Raw genomic sequence first — 18,915 nt, 5'->3', positions numbered from 1 at the left:
GAGGCAAAATAAGGGACACTCATACACGTAAGTTTAATATGCTTTCTGTATTCAACTTATGTGTAACGCCTCTCGCAGTTCAAAATGCTTACGCTACGTCCGACAACATACGTCGCGATTAAGCTTTTTTCGTAAGGTGACTACAGAATGCGGTCTGGAGGAAGCTAGATATTACTTTATAAAGTTTTAAATATGGATATTTTTCTAACACAAAAGCATCGCTTCACTTCAGAAAGCCTTTATTAACCCCTCGGAGCCGTGTGTATTAATTTTTGGTTGCCATTCACTGCCATTATAATGCTTGGATTAGCCTGGACATTTTTTAATATAGAGGAGAGCGGGGCACAACCTGACGCTTTTTGACTTTCTCAGTTTGTGTAAATCCACTTGGGGTTCAGAGTATTTATTTTCCCCCACATTAATTTCACACGTCTAGTACAATTATGTGGTTTTGTTTCATTAATGCAGACATACTTTTTTTCTTTATTTACCCCGAAAGAATGGAAGTGAAATGTGACAACATGCCCCATAGGTAACGTGGGGTACATGGTAACATTACCATATGACAGCTTAAAATGTTATCTGATCTAATCAAAAAATATATATAAGACAAAGTAGAATATTTTGTCAATAAAAAACAAGTATCAACGTTATTGAACTGGGCGCAGGAACAGGACTAGTTGGTCTCGTGGCTGCAACTCTGGGGTGAGTTATGAATGCTGTGCCATATGAACTACTGTAATAAATTAAAATAGACTTCAAACAAGTGTTGAAGATTTTCTACCTCATCCTCGTTAAATTCTGATTGTATTTACTACGAGCAGTAACAATGAATATTACACAATAATAATTTTGCTTTATTTTTTACATCCAAAACTTCAGTTACCCATACAGCAATAGTTAGCTATACAGTCCAGAGTTAGTAGCACTAGGTTTAAAAGCCTTGTTTTATATTCCACAGTCTGTGGAGCCACTAGTGGAGACTCTGAAACTCTGAGACGTGCATCATCTGTTGCTATGAGCAGCGCACTGTTGGTGTCAATCCTGAGATAGAGAAGAGATTCTTTAAGGTGAGAGCAATAAACTGTGAAAGCCTATATTACACCTATACATTGTCATATTTAGTGGCATACTTTAATGAGAGTGTGTCAGACCAGTAGAATATATTTATATTAAAGGGGAGCTAATATGCCCCTTTAAAAAAAAAAATAATGTAAGTCTTGGGTGTCAGAAGTTTTAGCTTAAAATACCCCACTGATAATTTATTATACCATGCCCAAAATGATAATTGATCACTTTTTTCCTATTCAGCTCTATATCTGGAGAGCAGTGTTGGGAAGGTTACTTATAGGCTACAGATTATAATTTACCCTATTTGAAATGTAATAAGTAGTGTAACTATTTCAATTACTTTATTAAAGTAATGTACCTGATTCAATTTGATTACTTTTCTAATTTCCAGCACTGAAACGCATTTTTATCATTCACCATGGTGGCAACTCTCAGACAGGTTGTAGCCTGAAGCTTTCAGCGGCAATGTGGATTGTAAATGGCAGATGTGGTGTGCTGCAAATTCAAACAAGAGAACCAATCAAAATCATCAGAATAGCCTCACTTTACTAAACGACCTTTAAATGGCAAGAGGCATTGTGCACATCAAAAACAGGCAAAACAACAAATTAATATTATTCAACATCCTTGCTTTTTATAGACAATTCTCAGATGTAACCCCCTTTGTAATTGTTAACATTTTCACAAGTAACTGTAATGTAGCTACACATTTTTTCTCAGTAAATGTAACGGATTAAAGTTACATTCATTTTGTTAATTAAATTGTAACTAGTTACTCCCCAACACTGTTGGAGAGCCTCTTCTCGTTTAAAGGGCGCATGTTCTCAAGACTATCAATGCGGCGCCAGGCAAGTGCAAGTGTTTTTTGATAGTTTCAGCCCGACGCAGTTATCATTTTCACGTTCAGCGCCACATTGTTAAAAATGCATTTGCGCCCATGGGCGTGCTGGTCTGAAAACGAGGTGTGTTCAGGCGCATTGTTGGCACGTTGCTATTTTGAGGTGTAAGACCGCTAAATTGGTTCCAAGGACGGTAACGATAGCAGTTTGAAGGTCGCTGCGCGTTCGGTGTTTTCAGATGGGCATAATTGATTTAAATCCATTTAATCATAATGTCGAATTTAAGTTAAAATGCCAATTGTTTGTTTGATCATTTATATTTAATAATTAGTCACACATTTAATCATTCTGTTTAACCTTTTATTGCAATTATAGTGTCGAATAGACTTCTGCGTTACGGGCCAAACTCATTACAGCATCGAGCCCCGATCTTTCTGTTACATCGCTTTAAGTAGGTCAGACCAGACCGAAACAAATGGAAACATGATAACACATTGAATCGCTCTCCCATTTGCCTAGATTGAAAGAAGAGACCAAATGGCTCCAAAAGACACACCCATCATAATATGTAAAACATCTCTAAGCTCTAAAAACTCTTATTACCTTCTTGTATACTTCTGTGGGGATGAGATTTTTGTACCAGTCGCACTGAGTCTCAAACACATATAATACTGTATAGCGAGAATTGATATTTAAATCATACAGATTTTGGGTGAATTCTAAGTGATCTCTCAGCAGGAAGTGGAATAAGATGGGGGAAATTCAGGGGAAGGGAAATACTTGTAAATTAAGGCCATTCTCAGTTGATTCACTCAGTGGGACGTCGTCTGCGAAAAGTGTCCTTTGTCCTCCACCAGATAATCTGGCATTATGCAAGTTTTCACAGTCTTTCAGTGGCAACTGAAAACAACTGCGCCATTGACCAACAAAAACCTGGTCTAAAGTCAATAGTGCTGTATTTTTTGTGTTATTTAAAGGGTGTGTTAGTAATATGCGCCTATATATGCGTCCACAACGCGTGTACACTCTGCTTATTACACACACAGGGACGCGCAGCAGCACACAAACATTTTTAAATATGTTTAAAAAAAAAATGTAAAAGATTATTATTGTGTACATAAATATAAAAATGCCTACATGTCATATGCTCAGGGAGCTTTGGTAGAATCTCGCCAGAGAAGCGTTCCGTTTTTCCACTCGCAAATTCCGCCATGTAAAATGGTAAATGGTAAATGGACTGCATTTATATAGCGCTTTTAACAGACCTACGGCCATCCAAAGCGCTTTACATTTTGCCTCACATTCACCCATTCACACACTCATTCACACACCGACGGCGGTGTCAGCCATGCAAGGCGCCATCCAGCTCGTCGGGAGCAGCTGGGGTTAGGTGTCTTGCTCATGGACACCTCGGCACTTGGTCAGGAGGAACCGGGGATCGAACCACCAACCTTCCGGTTTGTAGACAACCTACATGAACCACTGAGCCACTGCCGCCAGTAAATAGCGATTCCGCCATGGCGCGAGCGCAACTGGCTTTTGAAGGGAATGGGAGATGAGACTCTGACTGGTTTATTTCACATTATGCCCAAAACACGCCCATGACTAGGGTCAAAGAGAATAGAGAATAGGGTCAACCCTTTTAGACCATGCGCCGGGCATGCCAACCATTCTTTCGGCCATTAAACTAGCAAAAGTGGATTCGGACACGCCCTAAGTGCACTTGCGCCATGCGCTTCAGACCATGTGCTCAGATCGTTAAAATGGGCGGCAGTGGTTCAGTGGTTCATGTAGGTTGTCTACAAACCGGAAGGTTGGTGGATCAATCCCCGGTTCCACCTGACCAAGTGTCGAGGTGTCCATGAGCAAGACACCTAACCCCAGCTGCTCCCGACGAGCTGGATGGCGCCTTGCATGGCTGACAATGCCGTCGGTGTATGAATGCGTGAATGTGAGGCAACATGTAAAGTGCTTTGGATGGCCATAGGTCTGTTCAAAGCGCTATATAAATGCAGTCCATTTACCATTTAAAATAGGGCCCAAAGTCACTAAACAAAGACACTAACATGCAATCACGTGCAAATGAGTTTCTTGATTACTTTTCCATATAGAGGCTCTGTTCTTTCTTTTGATATATTGCATGTTCAGATATTCATACAACCAAATATATCAGGGGGCCATGAACATTTTGTGAAAATGATCAAAAATAACCAGCGTGGCTGGTAACTTAAAAAAAAAAACGCTGGCGGGTAAAGAGTTAAACTTGGAACGATTCCTTATTAGACCTTTTACAGTACAAACATTGTGAAAATACATAGTTTTTACTGACATTTGACATGATTGTAATAAGGATCAATTTCACATGGATGAAAACAATATGTTTTTCTATTCTTTATTATTATTCTAATCCCCAGAGAGTTATTTTTGCCCTGGTTCTTTTAGTAAGGACAAAAATAGAAACATAAATGTACACTCTGTCCTACCCTCATTGACCTGCTGGTCAAAAGATATTTTTTACCTTTCACATGAATGTAGATGCCAAACCAGAAAAAAATATAGAAGGAAAAGCAACAGATGCCACCCCCATGGGGGGGCAATACAGGCATTTGTTGTAATGGCGTTCCTTCTGTCACTGTGTCATGCAGGTTTAATAGCTGAAGGCAAAGTCTTGGGCACAAAGCACTTTCTCCTTGGCAGGATGTGAACATGGCACACACTCCTGTGTGGGCCAAACATAGCCTGAGCAGCAAGGCCTCTCTGAGTCACGGGGGATACACAGGACACGATGTCCAGATCAGTGCTGAGAGGGTCCGTATGGGATAACTGCTGTTTTTCCTAGAGCTCTAGTTCAGACCAAGGTCACATTTATACTTTATCTTCAAAGTTGACATTTATGAGTTCAACATCAGGAGTAATTAGATACCTCAGGTTCAAAAGTCATATGTTTCTTCCGTGGCAAGACGTCGACTCCGATATCATTGTTACATAGACAACTCTGCCCTAGTTTTGAAAAACAAAGTCATCTGCTGCCAATCCGAATATTATTTGATTCCTCCACGTGACCGCCATCAGGTTAATATGTTTAAGGAGGTTTCAAAAGGTCAGATTATTCCCTAAACACACTGTACAGAGCTGGGCAGAGAACAGGAGTCATGTTGGTATGCCATCTGGATCAACAAATACCTGATAGGTGTTTCATTTAGCTGGTTACACTGAAGTCTAGAACTGCGTATTACAGGGGACTCATTACAATAATGGAGTGGGTACAGTCTGGCAATAATATCTTTATCAAATCACAGTAATTATTAACTATCATGAATGAAACTATCAATGCAAAAGGGTTGTGCAAATTGCAGAATTGGCTGCCTTTTAAGAGTTGGAATTTGAGTTGAATTGGCCACAACCCACAGGAAGTTGAACTAATAGGAATAGAGACAGAGCGACACACGTCATAATCTGAAGACCACGCCCACCTAGGGGAAAACAATCCAACGCTCTCCATTGACTTTGTATTGCATGAAGCGACCTCCTTGCCATTTCTGACTTATAACAAAAAACAGAACAATGTCTATAAGCTATGTGACAATTGTAAAGCAAACAAGCTAAAAAAAAAAACCAGAAGTTTTATAAGCTGTTGACCCAAAAAACAAGCGTTTAAGGACAAAAAGTGGATACAGGCAATTGAGACAGAACGCGACACTGAGAACTACACCCACTAGAGGGGAACGTAATCAGCGACAGGAAATATAATATATAAAACTGACATTAGGATATTTGACTTAACAGTGACAAAATGTTTACTGCACACATATGCATACTGAGGCATACTGAGTGTCAGGATCCCAAAATGTACCCATTCTTCCTGCTGAAGCTTCATGTCTTATTGCCTGTCTCCACTTTTGTCTCCTTAAACGCTCGTTTTTTGGGGTCGAAAGCTTATAAAAAATGAGGTTTTTTTTGTTTGCTGTACATTGTAAGACCGCATGAATTCGCTCCAATGATTGGTAGCGAACCGCGTTGAAGGCCGCATGTGTTTCAGCTGGTGTTTCAGCTGGAAAAATTGATTTACTTATAATATTCTTTATCTGACTCCATTTATCATAGTTGTCAAATTTAGAAGAGAATCCCAACTGGTTGTTTGGTCATTTATATTTGATAGTTAATCATACATTTAATCATTCCGTTTTAACTCTTTGCCATCCTTAGAAATTTCAACTGGCCCTTCTGATGAGGTTAAGGGGGGAGGGGGTTGAGTCAATTTCAAATATCTTGGGTGAAAGCAGATGATTTTGTTCTGTTTCAAATATCTTTGATATCCGGGTGATCACTTCCCAGCAGGCACACAACGTCATAAGACGTTGATATTTGGTTACATTTTGGTTGTGACGTCAGGTGACCAAAATTCAATGTCAGCTCTACGTCTAATGCCAACGTTAATTTGACGTCCAATACCAACGTCAGCTGATGTTGATATTTAGTTGTTTTTAGGTTGTGTTGTAAAGTAACCAAAATCCAACATCGAGCCAACGTCTCAAGCCAACATCATATTGACGTCAGACTCTAACATCACTAGACTCTGATCCTTTGTTAGTTTTAGGTTGTGGTATTAACTAACCAAAATCTAACGTTGAACCAACGTCTCAAGCCAACATCATATTGACGTCAGATTCTAACATCACTAGACGTTGATCCTTTGTTGGTTTTAGGTTGTGGTATTAACTAACCAAAATCTAACGTTGAGCCAAAGCCTCAAGCCAACATCATATTGACGTCAGACTCTAACATCATTAGACGCTGATATTTTGTTGGTTTTAACACATTTGTCTCATATCAGTGTTTCCCCTTTCAGTGTTTCAGTGTTTCACTACTAGTGTCGCGGAACGCGTGTGTTATGGATACGTGGTGTTGTCAGACGCGGCACGCAGTAGGCGGATGTTTGTATTGGTGCATTTCTACAGTGAGCTGAAATGACAAGTGTGCACATTTGGTAAATAAATATAAAACAACATTTATTCATCACACAACTATTTACAACAACCAAGGAGGCTTTGCTTGAGTTGTTTCTCCGAATTTTGTTGTTTTTAAGAAAAGAAATCCTAATTTTGTCTGTTTAGTATTGTCACCTTTTCCGTTCTACATGGAGCTCACGCATCCGTTGTTGTTTTTTTTGTGTTTTTTTTGTGTTTTTTTTATATATAAGGACTCATTTTTTATATAAGGATTTTTTCTACTTGCCCTGCCAAAATTTTCACTGGACCCACTACAAAAAAAAGTAATAAATAAAATAAAATAAAATAAGCCCAGTATTGTTTTTGATCCATGTAACCTTAATAAATAAGGTTATGACTCCAAAAACTACTAGCCTAACTAATGTATATTTTAAATATTGTAATCAGTAATCAGTAATTTTACAATCAGTAATTCTGATTAGTTCTGACGTCAACCCGATTTTCATTTTCAACCAAAATGCAATGTCTGTCCAACGTTGGGGTCCAACGTCAATCTGACGTCATATTGACGTCCGGTGCCTGCTGGGTTATGTCAATGTTATATATCGTCACATCGACTCGTCCAGCCCTAAAACCTGTATAGTTTTTATCAGTGTTTATTTAAAAACATACAATTATGCAGAATATACAATGGTAAATAATGAAGAGTGATTATTTATGATGATTTAATTGATGAATTGTCAATACAATATATAACAATACAATTTATAGGGTATGATTTTTTTTACCCCAAAATTCAACAAACTGAGACAAAATGATAACTGCAAATCCATGTTTCGCTGCCTGGAGTCCAGCTGTTCTGTGAATTTGCTTCTCTTTTCTGTAGCTTTCGGCCATCTGTAAAAATATACCTCAGATTTCTTTGTACAGTCGATCTCAAAGCTCTTTCCCGTTTTAGCTGTGTTTTGTGTGTCTTTTACAGCATTCGTGCTGAAAACCAATTCTGCTTCATAGTCTTTTTGACACTCGTGGGCGTAACCACAGCGACTCCGACTGACGGTGACATCACACGAATACCCTCTATCGAAAGAATTTCAATGCAGATCATGCATTCTACGGAGCCCCCAAAGGGACTTTTATTATATAAAAACGTTTAAGTTGCCCCGAGACCCTTTGCTTTCTCTCTCAAATGCATTCCCCTGAGAAACTCAGCATTCACTCACAAAAGCATTAAAATAGCATTTTAAAATAGCATTCTATCTATCTATCTATCTATCTATCTATCTATCTATCTATCTATCTATCTATCTATCTATCTATCTATCTATCTATCTATCTATCTATCTATCTATCTATCTATCTATCTATCTATCTATCTATCTATCTATCTATCTATCTATCTAATCTCAATTAAAATTCAATTGGAATTTAAAAGGCATTCTCAGTTCAATTCTTAATGGCAAACAACACTGCAATGCAAAGCCAAGCCTAAAATGATTGAAATTTATGAAAATGAACATATTTACACTCTAATACCATAAGCATTTCATCTGAACAGGGTAAAATACGTAATATTCTAGATGAGAAGTTTTTTGGTTAGAATATGTTTTTAGTAACTGTTCAAACATTGTCTATTGCGCCATTTCAGAGTGTAAATGAGCGATTTGAAGTAGAAGACCATTTGAATTCTCGTAACAGTCATCAGAGCACTGAGAGAGAATAGATGTGCTTGTGTAAAAAGACTCCTAGCAGAGTTTTCATCAGTCTTGGGTGGTCAGTTCAAGCTTTTTTTATGTGAATGCTATCAAAATAATGAATGTGACTCCTTGAAGATCTACAGTGACTGTATAAGGAAGTGAGGTGATTCAGACAGAGCTGCGTCTCTTGGAGAAGAGCCTGAACGGTGAGATGTTTCTCAGGTCAGCAGACACAGTGCTAATGGCCGAGCAGCGCTGAGGGTTACACACGCAGCCCGTGGGGCCGGGTTCGAAAAAGTGGTGCGGCGATATGTCTCCTTGCTCCATTAGCGCATCAGTGAAGGACATATCCTGCGGGAGGATCACCATTTTCTCTCGGCTTTTGTACCACAGGCAGGAGCACACCGTCTGGAAGTGAAGCACCTCAGCGTAGACGCTCTTCAGCCCTCGCCTTTTGTCCCGCCCCGGGGCGACTGGGCTCGGGGGGTCCGGACGGCGCAGAACCGGACCTTTCAGTTGATCTTTGGAGAGCAGCGCCCTCTGTGCCGCGTCTCTTCTCTCGTCCTCTGTGTTCATGGTAAGGAACCGTAGCACCACTAGATTGAGGAAAGCACCGATTACTGTGAGGCCCATCAGGATATAGACAAAACTAAAGGCCACGTAATGAGGGTCGTTTTGGAGAGCGTTGTCCTTCTGTAGGGCTACGTAGTCCCCGAAACCGATGGTGGTGAGGGTGATGAAACAGTAGTAGAAGGCATGGAAAAAGGTCCAACCTTCGTAGTGGGAGAAGGCAGCTGCTCCTATGCACAAGGTGCTGACGCAGGAGAAGAAGCCGATGATCACCATGTTGGCCATGGAGACTTCCGGCCTCCGCAGGCCCATGCATTTCTTGGCTTTGTGCAACAGGAAGCGGACGAGGGTGTTGATGCGTTCGCCAAGGCTCTGGAACATCACCAGGGTGAGGGGGATGCCCAGAAGCGCATACCCCATGCAGAATGCTTTCCCAGCATCCGTACTGGGAGCGGCATGGCCATAACCTTGGGAAGGAGAGCAAGATAAGATAAGTGGAAGACTTGATGTGATGTTGTATGTTTAGATGTTTGTTAATCCCTTCAGACCCTGCATCCATTAGAAAAGACATCACATGATTTGAGGTTTGAACGGATACAATTTTCTGTTTTTATAATATAGGTAATCAGGGCCGGACCTACTGCTATTAAACTTCCAAATGTTTAAACTTTCTGGTATTGGGATGGTTGGCAAACCAGAGGGCCCCTGGTTTCCTCAACACATCACTAATATCAGAAACATTATTAAGAACAGATAAATCTGAAGTGTGAGCACTTCAAATCAAATTACAAAATTAAAAATTTGACTTGACTGTGACTTAGCCAGCATACATAACACTCACACACACACACACACACACACATACACACACACACACACACACACACACACACACACACACACACACACACACACACTCACACTCACACTCACACACACTCACACACTCTGTTGCCAGGAACACACAATCCCCATTATTGTATGACTAATCATATTTAGATCTGCATTAATTACATTGGAAGATTCCTGAACAAACACAGTGGTCATTATTATATATATATATACCTTCATGATTGTGATTGAATATCATTGTTGTTATTATTATATGGTTTATTGATGCATATTGATGAGTGTAATACCATCTATTTAAATATATCAATTGCACTGACTTTTTGCTACATTTCCTTTGAGTAATTCAGACCAAGAATACTTAAAATCCACTACCACCAAAATAGTGAAGAATTAGATGCTTAAATGAGACCAGTTGTACCAATCGCACTCGCTGACATGAACCCACTTTATGTTTTTGTTTTATTGCATTATATTATATGTGTTTGGTATTGTTTGAAATGTCTCAGTGCGAATGGTACAAAAATCTTATAAGCACGGAAATATAAGAGTTTTTAGAGCTTAGACCTATTTTACTTATGATGGTGGGTGTGGCTATTGGAGCCATTTGGTTTCCTTTCAATCAAGCCAAACGGGAATTCGACTCAATTTAAATTCCCTTTGTTTTCATGTATTTCCATTTGAAACAGTTTCTGGTCTGGTCTGAGTTATTTAAAGCGATGCAGCAATGAGTTCGAGGCGCATACTGTAATGGAGTTGGCCCGTAACGTGGAGTGTCTCTCGACACTCTGCGTTGCATAATATTCAGTCAGGTATCGATATCTTATTCCTTGCTACAGGGTATTTGATGTTATGTACGAATTATCTTTGAATTGATTATGGAATTGGCATTAAACATTTACCTGACTGTTAATAAAATTGTTACATTTTTTATCCTTTCTGAATTAATCTGTAATTATTAACTATCTCCAATACGGAGCGGTATAATTGCAACAAAGGGTTAAAACAGAACGATTAAATGCATTATTAACTATCAAATATAAATGACCAAACAACCAGTTGGCATTCTCTTCTAAATGCAACAATTATGATAAATGGAGTCAGATAAATACAATTGTTATGTTGCGTTCACACCGGACGCGAATGATGCGAAGTTGGACGCTTGAACATTTTGAATTTACTCGCTTCATTTGCGCGTGAAAATCGCTTTATTCACGCGTGACATTCACTTCACAACAGACGCAAATTTGCGTCAAGGGAGGGGCTTCTGCCAGATTTCTCGTTGAGAAATGGCTGACATGGGCTGTGTTTACACGTCTTTTTTGTTAAAATACTTCTGTTAATCTGTGACAAAACGTAGTTTTAAGACTTTTCAGGCGATAATGTAGTTGTTTAAAGGTCCCATGGCTTGGCATTTTTCTATTATTTTATAATGTTTCCTGAGGTGTACTTATATTGTTAGTATGATTTTTACATCATAAAATGTCATAATTTAGAAATAAAAGGCATTTTTTCTATACTGCTGTTTGCCCTGTGGCTGAATGCCTTGCTTCAAGAGGCGTGTCTGCTGTGAGACTTCAGTAAATATGGCCACTGTTGTGATTGGCTGACATCTTTGCATTCGAAATGAGCGGAGGGGGCGTGGTTTAACGAGGTCTACGAGGCACGAGCAGGCACGAGCTGCTGCCAGAGAGACGGATGGACCTGAGTTCACTTCACATCAGTTCTGTCAGTCTCAGTTCAGTGAACTGTTTTAGTTACAGCATATACTTCAGGTTATTAGTTTATTTCTAGTCGGAGGGACTGTCACTCATGTCAGAAAGTTAGTAACTTTAGTAAATTATGGATCAGCGCTGACTGGAGACGCGAACCGTTTAGAACGATTCAGTCCGATTTGGTGAACTGATTCGGTTCACTAAAAAGAACCGGTTCAAAAGAAAGATCGTTCGCGAACCGGACATCACTAATGTACCAGAGACTGAGCTCAGCGATTGCTAACAAAGTTATTTATAGTAACTACTGAGTTATGAGAGCGCTGTCAGTCAGCGCGAGTTTATTGTGTTTGTATTTGAGAGTTCTGAATAAACACGAGTCCCAGTCACACCGAGTCCGTCTTCATCATTATTACCATCTTTGTAACACATGCAAAGTACCATTACAGCTGTCAAGATGAACGAGTTACGAGTAAGTGTTGATAATAGCATTATTTTTTAGATATTTTCCTATCATATGAAAACCGTCACTGCCAGCGTTCACTCGCATTGAGTACACAGCGCAAACAAAGACACAACAGCGCAGTAATCGAATGTAATCCAGTTTATTGTGGGGATAGCTGCCTAGCCCGGATATGCTCACGCTTACCCCCCTTCTGCTTAATCTCGCGCCGCGTGTGGTGCCTCCGCTGTGGGCCAGATGCAGTACTGGGGGTCGGGGATGTTGAAGGCCGGGCCAGTGCAGCCCGAGCTTCGGCGTGTGTGAGGTTTATCTCTAAGGATGTAACTCTGCTAATGTTGAGCAGAAACGACTGTATGCACATTTTAGAACAGATAGACGCAACGAGGACGTACAAAAACACTGACTCACAAGATAGAAAACACCGTTCTGTCGGGAGAGAGAGAAGCCGCATTGTGTGCACGAATAATAAATAATTAGCTACACATCAGAAATCACTGATCACAGATCAGAAGGAACTGAAAAAAGACTTAGGTTTTCATTTGTACATCCAAACACTGAGAAACTGCCAGCGTTCACTCGTTCACAACCCATGATCTTGCAAGCGTTTGCATGGGTGTGCCAGATTCTCTGGGCGGAGGAAAGGGAGGTAACCGTTCCTGCTTGGACGTCAAACCAGGAGACTTCAGGATTGGCTCGTCTGGCCTGTCATTTTCTCAAAGGCAGAGAAAGACAGCCAGAACTCGGGTTTACACCGATCAACATTTCTATCCACTTGGGGACAATATTCAGGCTAGGGGAACTCATATTAATGTTGAAAAACCTCATAAAATGAACATTTCATGCCATGGGACCTTTAAAGCTCAAATCTGTGGTTTATTTATAAAAAGAGTGCCTATTTGATAATTTTATCTGGCGTTTTCGGAGTTGTGAGCTCCAGTGGATCAGCGGCACTCTGCACTCATTAACCCCGGCGAGAGCAGCCTTTCCTCGGCTAGTCCTTAAAGGGTTAGTTCACCCAAAAATGAAAATTCTGTCATTAATTACTTACCCTCATGTCGTTCGACACCCGTAAGATCTCCGTTCATCTTCGGAACACAAATGAAGATATTTTAGTTGAAATAAGATGGCTCGGAAAGGCCTCCATTGGCACAATGTACTGTACACTCTCAAGACACATAAAAGGTACTAAACACGTTGTTACAAAGTTCATCTCACTACAGTGGTTCTACAATCATTTTATGAATCGACGAGAATAGTTTTTGTGAGCAAAAAAAACCTAAATGACGACTTGTATAGTGATGACCGATTTCAAATCACGGCATCATGAAGCTTCGAAGCGTTATGAATCAGTGAGTCGAATCAGCGGTTTGGATCGCTTCATGATGCCATGTTTTGAAATCGATCATCACTATATAAGTCGTTATTTCGGGGTTTTTTGCGCACAAAAACTATTCTCGTCGATTCATAAAGTTATTGTAGAACCGATCGATCACCGATCGATCATCGAACCGAATCGATCATCACTATATAAGTCGTTATTTCGGGGGTTTTTGCGCACAAAAACTATTCTCGTCGATTCATAAAGTTATTGTAGAACCACTGTAGTGAGATGGACTTTGTAACAACGTCTTTAGTACCTTTTATGGGTCTTGAGAGTGTAAAGAACACTGTGCCAATGGAGGCCTTTCTGAGCCGTCGGATTTCAACTAAAATAGATCCGAAGATGAACGGAGGTCTTAAGGGTGTCGAACGACATGAGGGTAGGTACTTAATGACAGAATTTTCATTTTTGGGTGAACTAACCCTTTAAGCCCCCTTTTTTACCTTTTAGATACTAATTTATGCTCATGGTCTCATCAACCTGCACCTATTATAATCTTGATAGTATCAAGTGATAATATTCAAAGTTAATTTGCAGATCTTGTAGAACACAGGTTAGTCAAGAACATAAGCTAACATAAAATGTCAATAGGTCATTGGTTAAACTAAGTGTGAGATTTACTGGCTTAATTCAGCGGGGCATAGAATAACTTTAGCGCTCTTCTGGGTGTAAGTTAAACAACCTCTTAATATGTCTGCATAAATTTAAAGAGGTAAACAGGCCAGTGTTTGTTATGGTGGACAGAGTAATCAGACTATTCATCAGATGCACACCCCCCACGTTTATTTGTACTGGATGTTCTTTAGCATTCTGTAAATATTATTACTGACGTTCATTGCACTTGTTATGATAATACTGCAAACTCCCAAATGAGGGCAGACTAATACGGCATTAGTCTGGAGATTTGTTGAAGCTCTGCACATAGTTCTCAATGATGGGATACCAAAACGATTCACGTATTATTTTCAACAAACAAATTAGGGCAATGAAGTTGAAATTAATGAAGGATAATACTGTCATGTATCTATAACATTTTTTTCTTTTATCGGTTACACTTTATTTTATGGTGTCATTTTTACATTGTAATTATACATTTACTACATGTACTTACTATAGGGTTAGGGTAGGATTAGGATTTGGTTGAGGGTTAGTTGCATGTAATTATGCATAATTCACTGTTATTACTATGGTAAGTACATGTAACAAGGACACTGTAATATAAAGTTTTACCCTTTTATCTGGACAAATGCTAATTTTGCACCTATGAATTAGGTAATAAACAATTATAGTAAAATAAACCATCATATTCTGCTGAGAACGACTATGCTTTTCTCATGTGCGTGAACCAATATTAACCCTCATTCCAAAACTTACTTAATGTTAAATTATTGATTTAAATCATTTCATCTGACCTAATCCAAACCCCACAGACCATGTGAATCTTTAACTGCATCACCAAATAAAAACTGACATGGTAACCTACAAATGGTATCATCTAAATTGATTCATTATATTCAAGTCTTATTACATTCAATAAGAATAGTAAAAGCCATTTCAATCTGATACTAAAATGTTTCTGAGCTATTAAAGAGTCTTTCAAACTAAACACCAGGTTTAAAGGGATAGTTCACCCAAAAATGAAAATTATCCCATGAGTTACTCCCCCTCAAATCATCCTAGGTGTATATGACACTCTTCTTTCAGTTGAATGCAATCTGAGTTATATTAAAAAATGTCCTGGCTTTATAGTGGCAGTGAATGGCTGTTTCTGTCCATCATAAAAGTGTTCCACACGGCTCCGAGGGGTTAAAGGGTTAGTTCACCCAAAAATGAAAATTAGCCCATGATTTACTCACCCTCAAGTCATCCTATAGGTGTGTATGACATTCTTCTTTCAGACAAATACAATCAGAGTTATATTACAAAAATCCAGGCTAATCCAAGCTTTATAATAGCAGTAATAGTTGCTCTGTTTTTGAAGTCCATAAAAACTGCATCTGTCCATCGAATAACGTGCTCCACACGACTCTGGGGTGTTAATAAAGGCCTTCTGAAGCGAATCTGAGGCGGTCGGCCGAAACTTTACTTTATAAAGTTTTAAATATGGATATTTTTCTTACACAAACGCATTGATTCGCTTCAGAAGGCCTTTATTAACACCCCAGAGCCGCGTGGAGCACGTTATTCGACGGACAGATGCAGTTTTTATGGACTTCAAAAACAGAGCAACTATTACTGCTATTATAATGCTTGGGTTAGCCTGGACTTTGTTAATATAACTCTGATTGTATTCGTCTGAAAGAAGAATGTCATATACACCTAGGATGACTTGAGGGTGAGTAAATCATGGGCTAATTTTCATTTTTGGGTGAACTAACCCATTAATAGAGGCCTTCTGAAGCAAAGTGATGCATTTGTGTAAGACAAATATCCATATTTAAAACTTTACAAACTGTAATCTCTAACACACGCTAACTGACGTACGCGCGTTCACGGGAGACTGGCGTTCCAGGGAATGACGTAGGATGCAGGTGTAGCGTAAGTTCTGGTGACGAATGCGGAAGCGCAGAGGATAGAGCAAAACAAAACTTGGTTCTCGCGAGAACTAGCATAATCTCACCGGAGCGTCCTACGTCATCCGCTGGAACAACAGTCTCTCCTGAACGAAATTACAGTTTGTAAAGTTTTAAATATGGATATTTGTCTTACACAAACGCATCGCTTCAGAAGGCCTTTACTAACCCCCTGGAGCCGTGTGGAGCAGTTATATGATGGATAGATGCACTTTTATGGACTTCAAAACAGAAACAGCAATCACTGTTGTTATAAAGGACGTTTTTTTTAATATAACTCTGATTGTATTCGTCTGAAAGAAGAATGTCATATACAGCTAGGATGACTTGAGGGTGAGTAAATTATGGGCTAATTTTCATTTTTGAGTGAACTATCCCTTTAAAGAAAAATAAATAAACCTCTATATTATTATTATAGCTGTAATTGTAGTGCGAACAGGCAATGCAACAAAGAGAAAACTGGCATAACATACATAGCATTTTGTAGGGTGCTTTTCTAAAAATAACCCATGACCATTTTTGAACTAATCCACCGGAAGCATTGACCGAAATCACACAGGATTAAGCGCTTCAGTGACGACTGTATATATGCGCGTTCTCCTCACTTGTTTCACGACGATATTTGTATTTCAGAGAAGCACATAAAATGTTGATTTTACCTTTAAAAACGGTCAGCTGCAGTTGCCAGGACTTTTCCGTTAAAAATACAGTTTACACAGGATGGCTGTATCTATCTATATTATCACGTTTTACATCATATTAGTATTCTTTTTGAGAAAATATGTGCAATGGAAAAAGAAAAAAATGACTTTAAGTCCATCGAAACATCCCTCAAAATAAAACAGGAACACAAAAACACTAATGCAATAAGCAACTAAATAAATAACCTAATTGGTTCTCGTTTTATCTTAAATAGGCTATCTATAGGCTACATTGAGATAGCCTATTATTTTGAAATGAAATAAGTTGAACAAAATTAAATGAAGACAAAAGAACCTAAAGTTGAATTGCATATCCTATAAGTGGTGCAACAGGCTAGGAAACTATAAAACATCTTTAGACTAGAACGGCTGTCTTCACAAATAAAGTTCATCAGTTAGAACTGAAAAATTACCTATGGTCGTTATCACAGTGATGGCAAAATAAAAAGACCCGGCGAACCTCCACTGGACTCCGGCTTTGTGAGGCTTCAGAAGCAACACGACCTTCTCAATCTGATAAAAGTCAAACATGGTGAGATTATATTTATGCATGAGCACTAATTTCCGATAGTCGAGCTTGCCCTTCTGGGTTTTCTCTTGCTTTGACTCGAGAGCATCGAAGACTCCCGCTCCAATGAGTAAATAGGACAAAGTGCAGATAATTAAGGCGAGTGTCCGCACGTTTTGCCTCTTCATCTTCTCATCGTCGCTTCAAAATATCCCTCAGTTTTCAAGGCTCCGGTCCGGGCATGGGAACTTTTCTGATTCATGGCTTGTCATAACTCCCTTCCTTGCACTCCTTGGCAGCAAAACCCCAACTGAGGCTGAGGGTCTCCTGAAAAAGTGGCCAGAAGGGACCGTGTTTAGTGGGAGCTGTTCTTTCAGCACCACCCCCAGGGACTGATACACGCACTCCTTATATGGTCATTTGCTCCTTCTAGTTTAGAAGGAAGGTGTCACGCGTTATCGATCATATTACAATGTAATTCTTAAAGGGGCTATATGTAAGAGGGTAATCCAGCACCCGGAAAGCGTACCTTCCATAGGGGCGGCCATTGCTAACCAAGCCATCACCTGCTGTTAGCAAGCATCCCATTGACTCCCATTCATTTTGCCGTCACTTTGACAGCGAATAACTTTACATCTGAGGCGTTTATTTCTAAAGAAACACGACAATTACCTTGTATCTTACACTATCGCCCCGTAGAAGCAGTTTTTGTAAAAAATAGGCTAACGATTGCGTCATAACCACGCAACTCTGTCGCACAGTAGAGAAATTATCGTATAGACCCGAGGAGAAGCTCGCAGGCAATCTTTTACTGTCTATGAGGCAATTTATTAAAAAAAATAAATACTATGCAAAATGACAAAATAATTAAACAGAATACTTACCAAAAGTTGCTCCTACTCTCGCTCTCCGTTTCTGCAAGATTCGGTGATTCAGATTTCACTTTGCAAGACTACTAGAAAACTACTAGAAGACTTAAAACTGTCAGACAGGTTGCTCACGTCGTCAAGCTCAGCGCTGTGTCCATTTCTTTTACTGTCTATGGTTATGTGTAAGAATTGTCATGCATTTAAAGGGATAGTTCACCCAAAAATTAAAATCACCCCATGATTTACTCACCCTCAAGTCATAGGTGTATATGACATTCTTCTTTCAGACGAATACAATCAGTTATATTAAATATGTCCTGGCTAATCCAAACTTTATAATGGCAGTCCAAAATTTGAAGCCCAAAAAAGTGCATCCATCCATTATAAAAGTTCTCCACACGGCTCCAGGGGGTTAATACAGGCCTTCTGAAGCGAATCGATGGGTTTATGTAAGAAACGTGTGTTGTTTGGATTAGAGTCACTTTCCAAAAATTGCTAAAAGTTGCCAAATCAATTTTAAAAATTGCTAAATTTGTTGCTAGGTGCTTTTTGAAAAAAAAAGTTAAAAGTTGCTAAATCTAGCAACAAAATTGCTAAGTTGGTAACACTGGGAGTGACAGCGAGGCTGTGCGGGATCTCTTCGGTTGGTTGTACTGTTGTGTAATGGGTTTTTGGATTGTTCTGCTGACGAAACACTGCAAAAATATCTTTCCAAGAAATGTCAGTAGACAAA

The 18,915-nt window shown here is 39.4% G+C and overlaps 1 protein-coding gene across 1 annotated transcript; it reads right to left on the bottom strand.

Moving 5' to 3' along the window:
* Positions 1-8,724: 8,724 nt before the first annotated feature.
* Positions 8,725-17,501, bottom strand: kcnk3b (potassium channel, subfamily K, member 3b; the record flags this gene model as incomplete). Its single annotated transcript, XM_079832846.1, has 2 exons — positions 8,725-9,593; positions 17,219-17,501. 2 exons carry the CDS (start codon positions 17,499-17,501, stop codon positions 8,725-8,727), a joined length of 1,152 nt encoding a protein of 383 aa, XP_079688972.1.
* Between the last annotated feature and the right edge of the window lie 1,414 nt (positions 17,502-18,915).

Source organism: Gobio gobio, assembly GCF_949357685.1.
Source record: "Gobio gobio genome assembly, chromosome: 13".
NCBI lineage: Eukaryota > Metazoa > Chordata > Actinopteri > Cypriniformes > Gobionidae > Gobio > Gobio gobio.
This window is presented reverse-complemented; position numbering and strand designations above follow the sequence as displayed.